General features: G+C 41.3%; 1 protein-coding gene across 1 annotated transcript in view; it reads right to left on the reverse strand.

Moving 5' to 3' along the window:
• Window positions 1-1,121: 1,121 nt before the first annotated feature.
• rab11fip5b (RAB11 family interacting protein 5b (class I)) overlaps window positions 1,122-16,381 on the reverse strand; it is a 36,605-nt gene continuing 21,345 nt past the window's right edge. The window contains exons 4-7 of the mRNA XM_084332024.1: window positions 14,527-15,989; window positions 13,428-13,647; window positions 7,880-8,021; window positions 1,122-1,918 (exon numbers count right to left, since the gene is read on the reverse strand). Of these exons, the coding sequence (XP_084188150.1) occupies window positions 1,658-1,918; window positions 7,880-8,021; window positions 13,428-13,647; window positions 14,527-15,989 (2,086 nt within the window). The 3' untranslated portion in view covers window positions 1,122-1,657. The remainder of the gene's footprint in view (window positions 1,919-7,879; window positions 8,022-13,427; window positions 13,648-14,526; window positions 15,990-16,381) is intronic.

The following is a 16,381-nucleotide window of genomic DNA, read 5'->3' on the forward strand; positions in this document are numbered from 1 at the left end:
AATCACCATGGTACCACCCTTGTAAGGATACCATGGTCTAAATGGGATTATAATAATAGCAGTGGCCAAAAAATTATGGAAATACCGTGATACTTTTTTGTGAGGGGATACATTCTGTGTGCCTTCATTTTAGCTTAATGCACAACTACAAAGAGCTGTAAACCTGTAATTGCATTTTCTTTTAGGTTACTTGAGTTAATTTTATATTACACAAGAGTAACAATTGTTACTAGAAAATTAAATGTACTTACAAAAAGATATCTTCTGTGACACTTTGATGAACATTGTTACTCAGCTGATAGAGTTGTGCCCTTCCTGATTTGGATAAAAGCGTCAGCTAAATGACTAAATGTAAATGTAAATGTTCTGTAGCCTACACTATGAATGCATATCTAAGGGCAGTTCCGGTTCCTTTACCTTTACTAAAAAGCAAGTGTGAGATAACTGACAACCATAGCTGTTTCCTCTTGTAGATGCATTGTTCTGACTGTACCAAATTGGGACATGCATGTTGGGTGATATCGCGTCTACATCAACACGGCAGTATCAGCAGTGAGAGGTCCTGGCTCATTGTGGCATCAGGTTTTTCTAGAACGTCTTTTGGCCTACATTTTCCTCTAGAGCTTTTGTTGGCCTACATTTTCCTCTAGAGTTTGTTGGCCTACATTTTTCCTCTAGAGTTTGTTGGCCTACATTTTCCTCTAGAGCTTTTGTTGGCCTACATTTTCCTCTAGAGTTTGTTGGCCTACATTTTCCTCTAGAGTTTGTTGGCCTACATTTTCCTCTAGAGCTTTTGTTGGCCTACATTTTCCTCTAGAGTTTGTTGGCCTACATTTTCCTCTAGAGCTTTTGTTGGCCTACATTTTCCTCTAGAGCTTTTGTTGGCCTACATTTACCTCTAGAGTTTGTTGGTCTACATTTTCCTCTAGAGTTTGTTGGTCTACATTTTCCTCTAGAGAAGTGCTTCCCGAGCCAGAGCTCTTAACATATCCAAATGCAAACAAATGGATAGCCAACAAAAATAAAGATCTTTAAAGATCCCCTACAGATGTATTTTAAACCCTTTTAAAATGTATATATTGAATAACAATTTGTATAAATATGTTTTTTTTTTTTTTTAACCAAATTGTTCAATAAACTACTAAAAATGGCTTAGCAGCATCTCTACACCTTTATCCTCATTGAGAACACAAGGATCTATGAATATGCAAATTGCAACACACACATTGATATTTAGCAGGAATTCCAACTTGGCAGTTTATATTCTTTCAAGACATGTCAATACCGACTCTGCTTTCTGTGTAGCTGAAGCTAAAGGTATCAAGTTACCACATATTGGACCATGACAGGTTCAACCTATTAGTGACATCACACATGCAACTCAGATTTCAGGCAAGTACAGAGAGGCTTACCCTCTCCAGAGGAAGAATGTGGAAAAAGGCGCTCTGGTGTGCGAAGGAGTTAAAAAAAATAAAACATGTTTTTGAGTGGAGGGGGATCTCTAAGTCCGTGACAAACAATGGACACACACTACCATTTTTCATTTGGACCCTGTCTCTGCATTCAGCTTCAAATAAATACAAATCCAACATGTGGGAAACAGTGCTCTAGTGGAAACTGATCATACAGCTGTCCTCCAGACACCTCAGTGCCACCGTCACTTATGTCTACCGCGCACTTGAAGCAGCGTGGGTGTCTGCTCCATGATGCGCAATAAAAGGTTATCAATGTAGTCCTCCAGGTCTCGGACCTGGTTCTTGACCTTTTTCAGATCGGCTTCGCGTTTCGCCAGCAGTGCCCCCTGCTGATCGCAGGACGCCTGCTGCTCTTCCATGTCCACCTCCTGCTGCAGGAGCAGGGAGATCAGCTCCATGTTGGTCAGATGCTGGTACTGGGCAGAGGTGTCCACTCTTGCCACCTAACCAACAGAACATGGGACAGAAGGAAAGGGGACAGATTGACCTAAGTGTTTGGTAACATTCTTTAGTACTTTCCTCCTCATTAACTTAGAAAGAATGCAACAATTCCTATATGGAAAAGATGTACACAGATCTTACAAGACTTTTTTATGGTCGACCCAAATATTGTAAGTAAAACATATGGCAGTGAATCTACAAATACAATTCTTAGAAGAAATGTTGAGAATCTGCCATATATGTCTGGGCAACCAGTAATCTAACATACAATAGTATGAAAAACACGAGATGAGTGAGGTAATGATATCTGAAGGCAGAGCCTATGTCTTATAAAACCTTATAAACTAATTTCCCAAAATGTTGGCATGTTCCTTTAAGTACTTCACTCAGTCCTAAATCTGCCCTGCCAAATGTCACGTGTCTGTTCATCTGAGGGAAACCAGAAACTCTCATAGCAAATTGTGTTGTGCATTAAGAGCTTCTTGCGGCATACAGACTCTGTCCACAGGTCTTATCTAACCCAAACCCCTTGCCTCTCCTGAAATGTTTCAGTGAATCCTCATTGACAAGCCAGCGGGGTCTGTTTACACAACCGCCCCCCTGCAACAGTTTTCAAATGTCACGAAATTGACATCTGCACTGCTTTTAAATATTCAGTCATCAGCCTCTTGAATCTCTTGATGCTAATGCCGTATTGAACTTTGGTAGAACATTCACATACTGACACTCATCTAGCATCAGTTATTCAAGTCTCTCTCTGCGTGTGTGGGGAACGGAGATAAGCTGTTTTTCTTCTCCATTCACGTTCATAACTATTGCAAACCTCAGGGTGGGTTGCACCAACCAGGTTTAATTTAATCTAAAATTAGTTGTAATCTGAGATTAGTTAAACTAGTTTTAAAATGTGTAAATCCAGATTTAGAATTAACCGGAGCTATGTTGCACAATTCAAATGTAACCATAGTTTAGTAAATCTTAGTTTAATGATTTAAAACAATATTAAACCAATTTGAACCATAGTTTAAATCAAGATGATAGTATTTTCTTGACAATAAGACATGCAAGCCATTCTTTTGATGGCTTGACAAAAAGCCATCAAAAGAAGAAAAAAGGCCAACTGTGCTGTTAAAAAGATAATACTTTGTTAAAGTAGGTATGACTTACAGTAGCTACCTAGCCAACAGTTACACTGTAACATTGTTCTGTTCTGCTGCCTGCTGTTAGCTAGCTAGCTAATTCTATTGATTGATTGATTGATTGATTGATTGATTGATTGATTGATTGATTGATTGATTGATTGATAACTTTATTAACAGATTGCAGAATGTGTACAATACAGTACGGCTCAATAGACACAATTGTTAAGGGGATGCAGACCAGAGAAAGACTTTCATCTTGTTTACATCAGGGTCCCCCATTTTTAATTCATCATAACATTTATGACATACAGATATATAGTAGGCCTACTGTTACATCCAGTAACAGTACAGATATACAGTACTGCTACTTTGTCAACTCATGGCTAGGCATCATCATCATCATCAAAATTAAATTGCACTGAGTATGTCTCTCATCTTTCTCAGAGTAACTATCTCATTTCCATCCATCTACCTAAGAAAATGCAGCCATTAGAAAAGTTAAACCACCTCAACTGTCAGTTTAAAGTTAATCCATGAATTTTTTACATTGGAGTTTTGGAGCAACAGAATTAAGATTAATCTAGGTTTGGAGTAAAAACTAAACTGAGATTTAAAGAAAGGTTTAACTGTAATACTGCTTAGTTTTAAACAAACTTGTTTTGTGCAGAAGAATTAAATGATAAACCACAATTTAATCCAGTTTAAAATATAATCCTTGTTGGTGCAACCCACCATCAAAATTATAATTCTAACACATACCCTCCATGTCCCTTTGTCAGGTTTTACCTAAGGGACGTGTCATCTCCTTCCTGCTCGCAATCAGTGTTGAATTTGGTGAGGAGGTGAAGGGTGAGGTCCCCGAGGAGCAGGTATGGTCTGTGCTCTCTACAGGGAGGTCTGTGCTCTCTACAGGGAGGTCTGTGCTCTCTATAGGGAGGTCTGTGCTCTCTATAGGGAGGTCTGTGCTCTCTACAGGGAGGTATGTGCTCTCTATAGGGAGGTCTGTGCTCTCTACAGGTATGGTCTGTGCTCTCTATAGGGAGGTCTGTGCTCTCTACAGGGAGGTCTGTGCTCTCTACAGGTATGGTCTGTGCTCTCTACAGGTATGGTCTGTGCTCTCTACAGGGAGGTCTGTGCTCTCTACAGGTATGGTCTGTGCTCTCTACAGGTATGGTCTGTGCTCTCTACAGGGAGCTCTGTGCTCTCTACAGGGAGGTCTGTGCTCTCTACAGGGAGGTCTGTGCTCTCTACAGGGAGGTCTGTGCTCTCTACAGGGAGGTCTGTGTTCTCTACAGGGAGGGAGGTCTGTGCTCTCTATAGGGAGGTCTGTGCTCTCTACAGGGAGGTCTGTGCTCTCTACAGGGAGGTCTGTGCTCTCTACAGGGAGGTCTGTGCTCTCTACAGGGAGGTCTGTGCTCTCTACAGGGAGGTCTGTGCTCTCTATAGAGAGCACAGAGCTCAGCTCGGAACTAGGCAGAATCTGCATATGGCTCGCTGATAACAAACTATCATTACACATGGGCAAAACAGAGTCCATTCTCTTCGGTTCAAATAACAAACTCAGCAAGACCGACGGCTTCTCAGTTACAGTGGGTGACAATATTGTCACAAGGAAAGATGAAATTACCTACCTGGGTTCCATCCTAGAGGCTAATCTCTCCTGTGACAAAATGGCATCCAATGTAATAAAAAAAGTCAACCAACGAACTCGATTCTTGTACCGGATCTCCTCTCTGGTAAACAAGAATACCCTGAAGACTCTGGCAGGAGCACTCATTCAGGGGTACTACGACTATGCTTGCACCTCATGGTACCAAAGCACCTCAAAGGCGCTAAAAACAAAATTACAAACATCTCAAAACAAACTGGTCAGACTACTGCTTGACCTTACTCCTAGAACCCACCTCACCCCTGCCCACTTTGACAACCTAGGATGGCTTAGAGTAGACGACAGAGTACAGCAACTAGCAATGGGCCTGGTCTACAAGATACACTACACGACCAAGGTACCCATGTACATGTCAAAATACTTCCCAAAGGTCAGTGAATACCACAATCACAACACCAGAGGGAGCTCCACAAATCATGTTAAACCCAGATTCGGCTCAAATAAGGGACTAAACACGTTTTCGCAATTATGCCACATCAATGTGGAACGCCCTACCCAAAGCTGTAAAGGAATGTGGATCACTACCCACTTTCAAAACCTCTCTCAAGGGACACCTACGGGAGACTGCAATTCAACACTGGCCCCTGTAAATATCCTAACCCAACCCCCTCCAATGTACAGTCATTTACCTAGTATGGTTTTGTCAATAGTCCAATGTACAATTTTGTTTGTTTGTACAGTGTCTCCCCCCCCCCCCTCAATGTACAGTTTTACTTGTTTATACAGTGTGCCCCCCCCCCCCCAACCACCTCCAATGTAAATTACCCAGTATGGTTGTCAATATCCCAATGTACCCAACCCCCCCCCACCCAACCTCCTACAATGTACAGTTTCTACGTCAAATGTATATACTCCCTTTTCTTGACTCCTTCTGTATCACAAACAGTACTGTATTTGCAAATCTGATATGTCATAAATGTATAGATGTAGCAGTACTGACTATCTGTATGTCATGTATGTCATATATGTCCTGATGAATTGAAAATGGGGGACCCTGATGTAAACAAGACGAAAGTATTTCTCTGGTCTGCATCCCCTTAACAATTGTGTGTATTGAGCTGTACTGTATTGTACCCATTCTGCAATCTGTTAATAAAGTTTTCAATCAATCAATCAATCAGGTCTGTGCTCTCTACAGGGAGGTCTGTGCTCTCTACAGGTATGGTCTGTGCTCTCTATAGGGAGGTCTGTGCTCTCTACAGGGAGGTCTGTGCTCTCTACAGGGAGGTCTGTGCTCTCTACAGGTATGGTCTGTGCTCTCTACAGGTATGGTCTGTGCTCTCTACAGGTATGGTCTGTGCTCTCTACAGGGAGGTCTGTGCTCTCTACAGGGAGGTCTGTGCTCTCTACAGGGAGGTCTGTGCTCTCTACAGGGAGGTCTGTGCTCTCTACAGGGAGGTCTGTGTTCTCTACAGGGAGGGAGGTCTGTGCTCTCTATAGGGAGGTCTGTGCTCTCTACAGGGAGGTCTGTGCTCTCTACAGGGATGTCTGTGCTCTCTACAGGGATGTCTGTGCTCTCTACAGGGAGGTCTGTGCTCTCTACAGGGAGGTCTGTGCTCTCTACAGGGAGGTCTGTGCTCTCTACAGGGATGTCTGTGCTCTCTACAGGGAGGTCTGTGCTCTCTACAGGGAGGTCTGTGCTCTCTACAGGGAGGGAGGTCTGTGCTCTCTACAGGGATGTCTGTGCTCTCTACAGGGAGGTCTGTGCTCTCTACTTGTTGATGTAAACAAGATGAAAGTCTTTCTCTGGTCTGCATCCCCATAACAATTGTGTGTATTGAGCCGTACTGTATTGTACCCATTCTGCAATCTGTTAATAAAGTTTTCAATCAATCAATCAATCTACAGGGAGGTCTGTGCTCTCTACAGGGAGGTATGTGCTCTCTACAGGGACTGGAGACCCCTCTAGTTGCCACTCACAGAGTGGAGCGGTTAAGGGGCTTCATTATGGACCATCATATCGCTGAGTCCCAACCAGCCATCTGCCCTGCTTCACTGATGCTTGATGAGTTGGTTCTGTGGGGTGTACTCTTTCAGGCTTTGCTTCGCTGCACTGGTTACCCCTGGTGCTAGTTTTGAAGCGATATATAATGATAGATTAATGTATCTCTAGTTATATGAGTTATCGCAGCATCAAAGCTGAAGCCTGCCAAACCTATCTATCTGTCTTTGCCGAATGAGGTGAACCCGATAAGGTGGGTAATATGTGTGGCATTAAATGCCCTTGGGGGCACAGAATTATAGAAACATTTCTGCGCCACTCATTGTATTTGATAGGCTGGCTGTTAGGTATATTGGTGTTCAGGAGAGAAGTTCAAGTTTCAAGTTTCTTTATTAGTTGTCATACAAAAATACAGGATACTTTTATATGAAATGCTTCTTTCTGTTTTGCTCCTGAGAGTGTGCTAGATAAAAATAGATAAGTATAAAATAAGTATAAAATAAGTATAAAATAGAAGTCAAAAGTACGTAAACAAAAGTGTTCGATATATTATATACAATATACAATGCAGAGTAGAAAAAGTAACTGAGTTACAATACAATATACAGTACAATGCAGAAATGGGATGAGGTACAATTTAGGGTAAGGTGTAATGAGGTATGAGTTGTAGTGCAAATCTCTTTACCAATAAATATAAAGTGTGTTAAAGTGTCTAAAGAGGGTAAAGTGGGTGCTGCAGTGAGTTGTTTATTTAAAGTGAGTGTGTGCGTGTGGATGTGTGTGCTGTGAGTGTATTTGATGGTTTGTTACATAGTGTTATTGTCATTGAGCATCCTGATGGCCTGGGGATAGAAGCTCCTTCTGAGTCTCTCTGTGCTTGCCATGAGACTCCGGTATCGCTTGCCTGACCGCAGCATTTCAAAGAGGCAGTTGTTTGGGTGGCTGGAGTCTTTGATTATTCTCTTAGCCTTACCCATGCAACGCTTGTTGTAAATGTCTTGGAGAGTGGGAAGCCCCCCTCCAATTGTGCGTTCGGCTGAACGGGCCACTCTCTGTAGTCTAGTGTAGTAGACAATGGTTGTTTCGGGGATTACTCATAGTGCTAGCTTTGAAGCTCTGCGCTAACTCATATAATTAGAGATACATTCATATCTATTGTTTCATACAATATTGTTCAACATCCCTTTAATCGGAGTATGAGATTACACAGTACCTGACTCTTCTCTGCCTCTACCACACTGTGCTGGGCAGCGCGGCCCGGGTGAATGGTAGACTTGAGCTTCTCCAGGACAGAACGACCGTCCTTCTTCTCAGCCTGGTTTGCTGTGGTGGTTAGGGGCTTCACTGGATGAGGGCTACAGAGGGAGCATGTCAGTGTCAATGTTTCACCCCACAGATAGCCATTTACCAAGACATTACACAGTGCAACAACAGACACTTGACGACATTACAACAACCATCTTGGTTGGGTATCACAGCCAGTCACTGTATTTACGAGAAACCACTTCATTCTTGTTTTCAATTCAAATGGTCTAAATTCATGTAAGTAGCCTACTCAGCAGGGAAATGTTTCATGAAATTGCAGCAGATTTAAAGCAAAACAGGAAGTCGTTCACCTGTTCGTTAAGTAAGACCAAATAATTACAAAAAGGTATATAACATTAATGGCGAATAGGGTTATCTGGGCAGTCGAAATATTGCAGCAATATTGGTCAAGAGTAAAAGTAAAACCGTTAAAACGATTTGGGTGAAATAAACCTTTAAAACTAAGTTAATTGACACCTTCCATAAGTCTATGACAAACGCTTCATGAGATATGGGTGGGGCGGGGCTTATTTCAGTGGACAATTATGGAAATGTATTTAATGTTTTTAATGCATAAGTATATCAACGACAACAGGTTCACTATGGCATGTTGTAAACAGGTGCCAGAGACCTCATTACCATTGTAAACTAGCCTTTTGGCTACAATTGGGTACATTTACATTCTATTCATAAAATGTTCCTTAATGTACGTTGTCCCTCTCTAACAAATAAACTGAAACTGAAACAAACCAGAAAACCTGTGTAGTGTTACCCTGTGTTGCATTTTGGGGACAGAGCATTTAGAATGGCGGCCCCACCCTCTAGAACTCTCTCCTGGCTGAGATCCGCTCTTTCATTTCCTTGGACTCCTTTAAGGCAGCCCTGAAAACCCACCTGTTCATGAAGGCCTAGTCGTCTCCCTGTTCTTTATTGTTATTATTTTTTATCCTACTTGTGTTTTATGTGTCTTTTTGTTGTTTTGTAAAGGGTCCTTGATTCATGAAAGGCACTATATAAATCACAGACAATGACGGAAATTAATTCAAATGAAATACTTGTCATTGACCTACAGTATTTGAGAATATTTGATAATTCCAATCCTTGGACTGCTGTCAGCTTATGTGCAACGGTTCATCCAAATTGGCTCTGTAGGTTGCAAGATATAGCTGCGTGACAGACACACAGACTCACAGACATGCACACGACCAAACAAACGCATGATCTCTCCCCAGGCCTCACCTGGTGGAGATAATTAAGATGTGATAATGCAAGTTCAAGGGTTCTCTCAGATTTCTAGGAGAGAGTGTTGCATGTTCACAAATATTGCCCAAACTGTCCACGGGAACAACACACGTGAATTATTAAAACACCTGCCATTTCCCTTCAAGGCAGCTTTTCAAAGATAAAATAGTCGTAAAGTAAAGTAAAGCTGCATTTTTCGTTCTGCTAAGAACTTATAATTGACGTGTAGTATTAGTAATCTAGGTGCATGTGCAAAAAATATGAATGTAGAAATTGAACTGCATCAATCTGTACACTTTGAATAGAAATTAATCCAAATGAATATGTTAATTATGTCATCAACACAATACTGTAACCTAATACTGTGAAGTAATACATTGGTGTAAGATTATAATATGAATATAATATATTCAATGGTGACCCGTCACATTTCTAATTTAAAAACATATCAAACCGTAGTCAAAATGTAAGACTTTATGATGCATTGAATCTTTGTCTAAAGAATCTGAATTCAGTTCAATCATTGTTAGCCTACATTTATACAATGGCATGCACATTTCTTGATTCTGATTGGCTGAAACAGTGAAGTTGCCGGTTATTTCGTATAACACACTCCACGTGACCCCAGAACCCGCCCACAACCGAATTACTTTTTTTCCGAATCACTCTGCCGTTCATTGTTTTTATGAATGAAACCAAGATGGCAGACAATAATCTTTATGAATGGATGTATTGATTTCGTTATAACGACTCATTCAAAAAAGATAAAGTCACCTGGAATATGTTAGTTGTTTACACAATGTTGGATTATGTAATTGGTTTGTCATGACTCATTGTAAAGCAAAATATAAATCGCGGGGGGGGTGTCTGAGGGGAGTGGCCACTGGCTCCCTGCCAGAATCCGACTTGTGAACGTGCATACACTCTATCAGCCTACCCAGCATGTAATACGTTCTTTGTTAGAACTCAACTCGTTATTATTGGCGCATAGATCGCAGAAATACGGGAACGTTTTGATTATATGTAAAAGGCTTTGACATTGTAAAACGATATAAGTGGAGTTTCGAAGCTGTAAACAGAATACAAGTCATAGGAACACCCACGATATAGTGTTCTTCCCCCTTCCTACTGTATAAGAAAGAATTAAAAACGCATTGCAAGGAGAACAGAGGTTATTTGTTGAGTTTATGTGTATACAAAACCCTTGCAATAAATGTGTCTTAATTGAATGAAAAGCATACATAGCACCTAATGCTGCTCTGGATACAGGTAGTAGCATATATCATGTGGGTGTTCCTATGACTTGTATTCTGCTTACAGCTTTGAAACTCCACTTATGTCAAAGCCTTTTAAATATAATAAAAACGTCCCTGTATTTCTGTCTGCTTTATCGTTTTATGACAGACATTATGATAGAGTGTATGCGCCAATAATAACGAGTTGAGTTCTAACAAAGAACGTATTACATGCTGAGTAGGCTGATAGAGTAAATGCGTGGCCATGTGAGGGGGAATCGGATTCTGGCTGGGAGTCCGAATTCGGCACAACACCGGTTGTTATTTCGTATAACACACTCCACGTGACCCCAGAACCTCAATGTAAATAAACCATAATCACCCTACAAAAGGTTCTGAGAATTCTGTTCCAGCTAAGAGGCAAAATAACAATACAGATACTTTTTTCACAAAAACCTATAACCGGGCACTATAACCGGGAATGTTACCATCAATGTAAATAAACCATAATCACCCTACAAAAACAGTACTGTATTTGTAAATCTGGTATGTCATAAATGTATAGATGTAGCAGTACTGTCTATCTGTATGTCATGCATGTCATATATGTTAATACAATTTTCAATCAATCAATCAATCAAGCATAACTTCCATTGGATCTACGTTTTCTGTTTTGGGATCAACTTTTTCTGTTTTTGAATAAATCTCCATTATGCTTCAATTACTGTGTGTTTATAATAATAATAATAAGGTTGGGTGAATTGGGTCATTGTAAAAAAAGACATTACATCACTTGAAGTCGTGTGTTATAGGAATTAGATCACACCTAGGGGGGTCTAACGACCCTCCGCTGCGCGTCGGGCCTAACAACCACCCCTAGGCGTGATCTAATTCCTATAACACACTCCGTCACGTGATGTAATGCTTAATTATACAAATTTAAAAAAAAAATCCAGTAAATAAATGGTTTAATTCATTACACTGCACCAACCTGATCAAAGCACAGGTTCAACTGAAGCAGAGGTTATCAAGGTTATAACATGAGATACATTTAGCTTGCCTTTCTGAATATTCAATAATAAATAAATAAATAAATAAATAAATAAATAAATAAATAAATAAATAAATAAATAAATAAATAAATAAATAAATAAATAAATAAATAAATAAATAAATAAATAAATAAATAAATAAATAAATAAATAAATAAATAAATAAATAAAAGTCCTCTGTTCTTAGAAATTGCAGTATAAACCTACAGGCACTGTACATATATTTGTGTGATCTGGGTTTCCTGTGTTGTTGCCCTGCTCTTACTGTCTGTCCACCATTTACCCTGTATATTTATTATTATACAATTGTTTTCCTGTATTTCTTTACTGATTATATGCCAATCATTTGACTAATCATCAGTTGCCCACCTGGCCATGCTTGTTGTCTCTCATTGGATTGCCCTTCTGAGGTTTCTTCCTTTTATTCCTATTAAGGTTTTGGTTTTCCTCATCTTCCTTGAGGATTAAGGTCAGGGGGTGTTGTTCCACTGTGTGCTTGTGAAACCCATTGAGACATGTAATTGTGATATTGTGTACATAAATACATCTATGTATGCTTATCCAGTGCAATTCTTTACAATTCCAATGAAATTAACACATACGCACTTTGGCACAAGCACCAGTCACCTTAAACCTATAGTCTTCCTATTTCCCGGTTTGTCTCGCCACATCGCACATATTGTGTTGTCATTGTTTCATCTATTGTTTGTTATTGTGATTATGACGTTTGTGTACATTTATTTTTGTCTTCTCTGTTAACATCAACCTGCAAAGGGACTACAGATGGAAATTAGTCTCTGGCCATAATATATTTACATGTAAATGTATACATACTCCATGTTTTATTGGGGCTATACAAATAAATTTAACTTGACTTGACTGTATTCTACACATTCTGGGATGCAATATGTTTATTTTCTTGGGAAAGTACACCTCATAGTTCCTATTCCAATGAATTATAATGACACTAGTTTACAGGATGATCTTGACCAAGATGACTGCTTCACGGTCAGAAATGCTAAGGTATTATCACACTGCAAAGAATCTTAACTAATCATTTAATCTTGTATTCAATTGAAACATCACTCACAACACGTTCAAATCGTATTTTTCGTAAAACAAGTGAAAATACATCTGCCAATGGGGTGTCTTTTTGATATGATTCAGTTTGTTTCAACCCTTCTCTCAAAACAAGCAACTTCATCTTGACAACGTGATCTGCCTTTATTTCAAGATATTGTCAGTTGTTTTGGAGAACTTTCTTGAAGCAAGTTAAGCGGCATTGAAACAAATTAAATTGTCTCACCCCATTGGCAGATTGTTTCAAGAAAAATAAAACGTCATGACTCAATACAAGATTTAACTAAACAATCACTATGATAATTAATCCCTAATGAGGAGTCGCTTCTGTTTAGATCCATTAGCAGGTGGTTTAGATTCCATTAGCAGGTGGTTTAGATTGCATTAGCAAGTGGTTTAGATTGCATTAGCAGGTGGCCAACATGGCAGAAAAGGTGACGAGTTGAGGCTGAACTTAGTGTAAATACAAACAAAAGGAAAACAAATGAAGCTATCTAACTGAAACATGAGATGAGGGACATGGAAATTAAAGCAAAGCGAGGAGCAATGCACTGCAGGTGACATCCAATGGCTTTGGATGAACAGGTGGAAATGAGGACATAGGAGGCATTCAACAGGATGGGTCTGCTGTAATCAAAGCACCAGAGCATTCAAATAAAAAATGTCAGCCCAAAAAAAGTGAATGTAATTTCAAATGAATTTCCCCGTTATATAGTTTTTAGTGTACTTGCAACTCTTGTCTTGTCATTCCTCTCCTCTACAGTTTATACAAATTGATCAATCCACACTAGTGTTAGTAGTTTAGCCTGTGTGGCCTTTGTAGAGCTACATTTTCAAGGGTTCTCACCTGCTCTCCTGATGGGGCAGGTTGCTAGCTGGCTGAGTCTCCTCAGGCAAAAGTGTGTGCCGTGCATCGACCGGGGGCTGGGCAGAGGTGGAGAAGGAGGAGGAGGAGGAGGAGGAAGAGGAGGTGTAGGGGGCCACGGCGGCGCTGATTCCAGTTGGGGGGTGCATAGAGGGACTCAAAACAGGGGTAGGGTGCTGTTTAGCCTGGGAATTAGCAGCAGCTGGCGGGGAGAGTGCAGGAGGAAGGATGGAAGCACAGGGTTTGGACTCTTGCAAAGGGAGACTAATCTTTGACTTTGAGGCAGTTCTCAAGTTTGGGGCTACTTTAGCATGGAGGTCTTCAAAGCTCATCTCTGTTTGTTTTGAAGGGTTTTCTATCACACAACTCTCGCTACATTTTGACTGTATGCTACCTGTATCTCCTTTTGAGGACATTAGCGATTTGGTATTTGATTCGTTGTGATCCACCCGCTCTCTGTTCAAGCTTTCTGTAATGAGGGTCGTCCTCTTATTGGACATTGGAGATTTAGTGGGTTGATATGAGAACGGTCCTTCACTGGTGTCTGAGATCTTTTGAACAGTGGACGCTAATGGGTCACATTTCTTTTGTTCCATGTTGGTTTGACCATAGGAACCTCCATCACAATGATTTTGTGTCACTCCTTTCCGTTTCAGACGAACACTGACGACCCTGCGCGGTGACTGCTGCTTCTCAGGCGTGGCTTGTTTAGCTTGAGGGTTCCCGTTGTCATCAAGAGCTTGTGTGCTTTTAAAATTCTCAATTTTTCTTGTGATGTCCTGTCTAGCTTCAGTTTCAAGATCAGGTTGATAAGATACTTGATTCTCTGGCGTGTCCTTCTTATTCAATGTCAATTTCCCATATGGTGCCACATTATTCAGATCACATCCATTGTCTTGACAATTGTCTTGGCAAAGGGGGGAGACTGTGCACAGTTCGTGGGTTGATGTCATCATTTCAAAGGATGAGCTTGACTCAGGTATACTAGTATTTGTCAAAGTGAACATATCCTCTGGTGTGGTCATCACTTCATGATCAACAGCTATGGGTGAATCTTCTAATGGTTTGGGCAAAATCCCACCTAAACCTTTGAGACATTTGAGAGTATCAACTACTTCTGAGGGAGATGAGCCATCAGAGTCAATAAAAGTAAAATCAGAATTATGCACATTCATGTTCAAGTCTTCCAACGTTAATGAGGAAGATATATTATTGTCGACATCAGTAGGCTGACCTGGCTTAATTAGAGAAGAGTCTGCTGTTGACTCCAGTTTAGTGGAGACGCTGTCAAATGACATTGTGTTTGTTTCAGAGGGATTTGAACTGGACATACTCAGCATATCAGAAACAGACATCTTACTATCAAGAAGCATTTTAGGTTCTACCACATCAGCTTGTTGACAATGAGCAATACTTTTTGATGTGATCTTGCTTTTGACAGTTTCCTCTGAGGCCAGTGATAAAAGTGCATTGTTTACTTTGGGCTCTCCATAATTTCCTGAGGCAACAGTTCCATATAAGTCTTGCTCAAACAACATCCCCTTCCAGAAGTCAGATTCATCTTCCAACGGTTCATATTTGAACTTCTTGAGCTTGTCTTCAGAAATGAATACTGGGGAAGTTATGCTTGCACATGGCTGAGTCAGGGACTCTGAGGCGTTGCTGGTAGTGTGAGGGTCTGGAGATATACTTGGGGTATTTCTCTTGCGTTCTCCCTCCCTGGCGCGCTGTAGGGAGGCCACGCCGGCCTGCGACAGAAGACAAGCCTCTTTGTGGACGGCTAGCTCCTGACCCCTATGTAACCAACTGTCCGAGTGGATCTCGTTCACCGGAGTTCTTAAAAGCCTCCTGGGAGGTAACGGTGGAGGATCCACTTCAGATCCACTCGACTCTTCTATTGGATTCATGGCATGATTGTCAACGGGGAGCGTATTACTCGTACGAGGTGCGGTTGCGGTGGTTCTCAAAGCTTTCTGAGGAGTGGTCCCCCTCGGCGAATTGAGTCTGCTGGACGCAAAGGCGCCGAAGGAGTCATCCCATTCTCCCGCACTATCCGACATGGAGCGAGGCGTGGAGTGGTCGGGGGAGCTAGATGTGGCTGTTCTAGGGAGCAACGTGGGGAGGGATATCTGCCTGGCTACAGGCCTGGGCCGGTCGCGCCTTATGGACACCGCTTCCCTTTGCATAGCATCGCAGGCGGAGCTAGGGGCGCGCGGCTGGGATGCCGAAGCTGTGTAATGTAAATGGGTTGAGACGGAAGGGGAGCGGGGAACCAGAGGGGGGGACCTGCACAAATTTTCCGTTATGAGCTCCTCAAAGAAAGGGTTCCGCTGCATACGTGGGAGGAAAGGGTTGGAGGGAGAGAGGGGGGTCGGGGAGGGAGAAGAAGAGGGGGTGAAGGGGTTAGTGTGGTTCCCACGGTCAGGTGAGACATGGCCAGTGGGGACGGCGGAAGGAGAGGAGCACTGGGGTGGGATGGGAGAGCGAGGAGGGAGGGGAGGGGGTGCATCTGAGCTGCTTTCTACCTTAGGAGAAACTTCCAGCCTGTGGAGGGAATAGGGCACAAGTAGTCCTCTTAGTTAATGATGTGCCACTTCACCAATGGGAAGCATTTTCTTTTTCTTACACACACAAATAAAGACTAGCCAAATACGATGAATTAAAACCAAGGTTGGATATTTGTTTTTGGACTCTGCGGCCTATGCTATCAAAGCTCTTGACTTGCCTCAAGCATTTAAAGTCAGTGGATATAAAAATGGTCAAAATTATAGAATTATGGAAACAGAAACAGAAATTAAATGAAAAAAGCCAAACATATTTGCAAACTGATCAGGGAAATAAAGACCACTAAAATGTCATACTAATAAGCCATTAAGGACTTGACCATCTGCATTGACATATATTCTTTTGAGTGAGCTCAAATTAACATGAGATGT

Source organism: Notolepis coatsorum, assembly GCF_963971535.1.
Source record: "Notolepis coatsorum genome assembly, chromosome: 16".
NCBI classification, from domain to species: Eukaryota; Metazoa; Chordata; class Actinopteri; order Aulopiformes; family Paralepididae; genus Notolepis; species Notolepis coatsorum.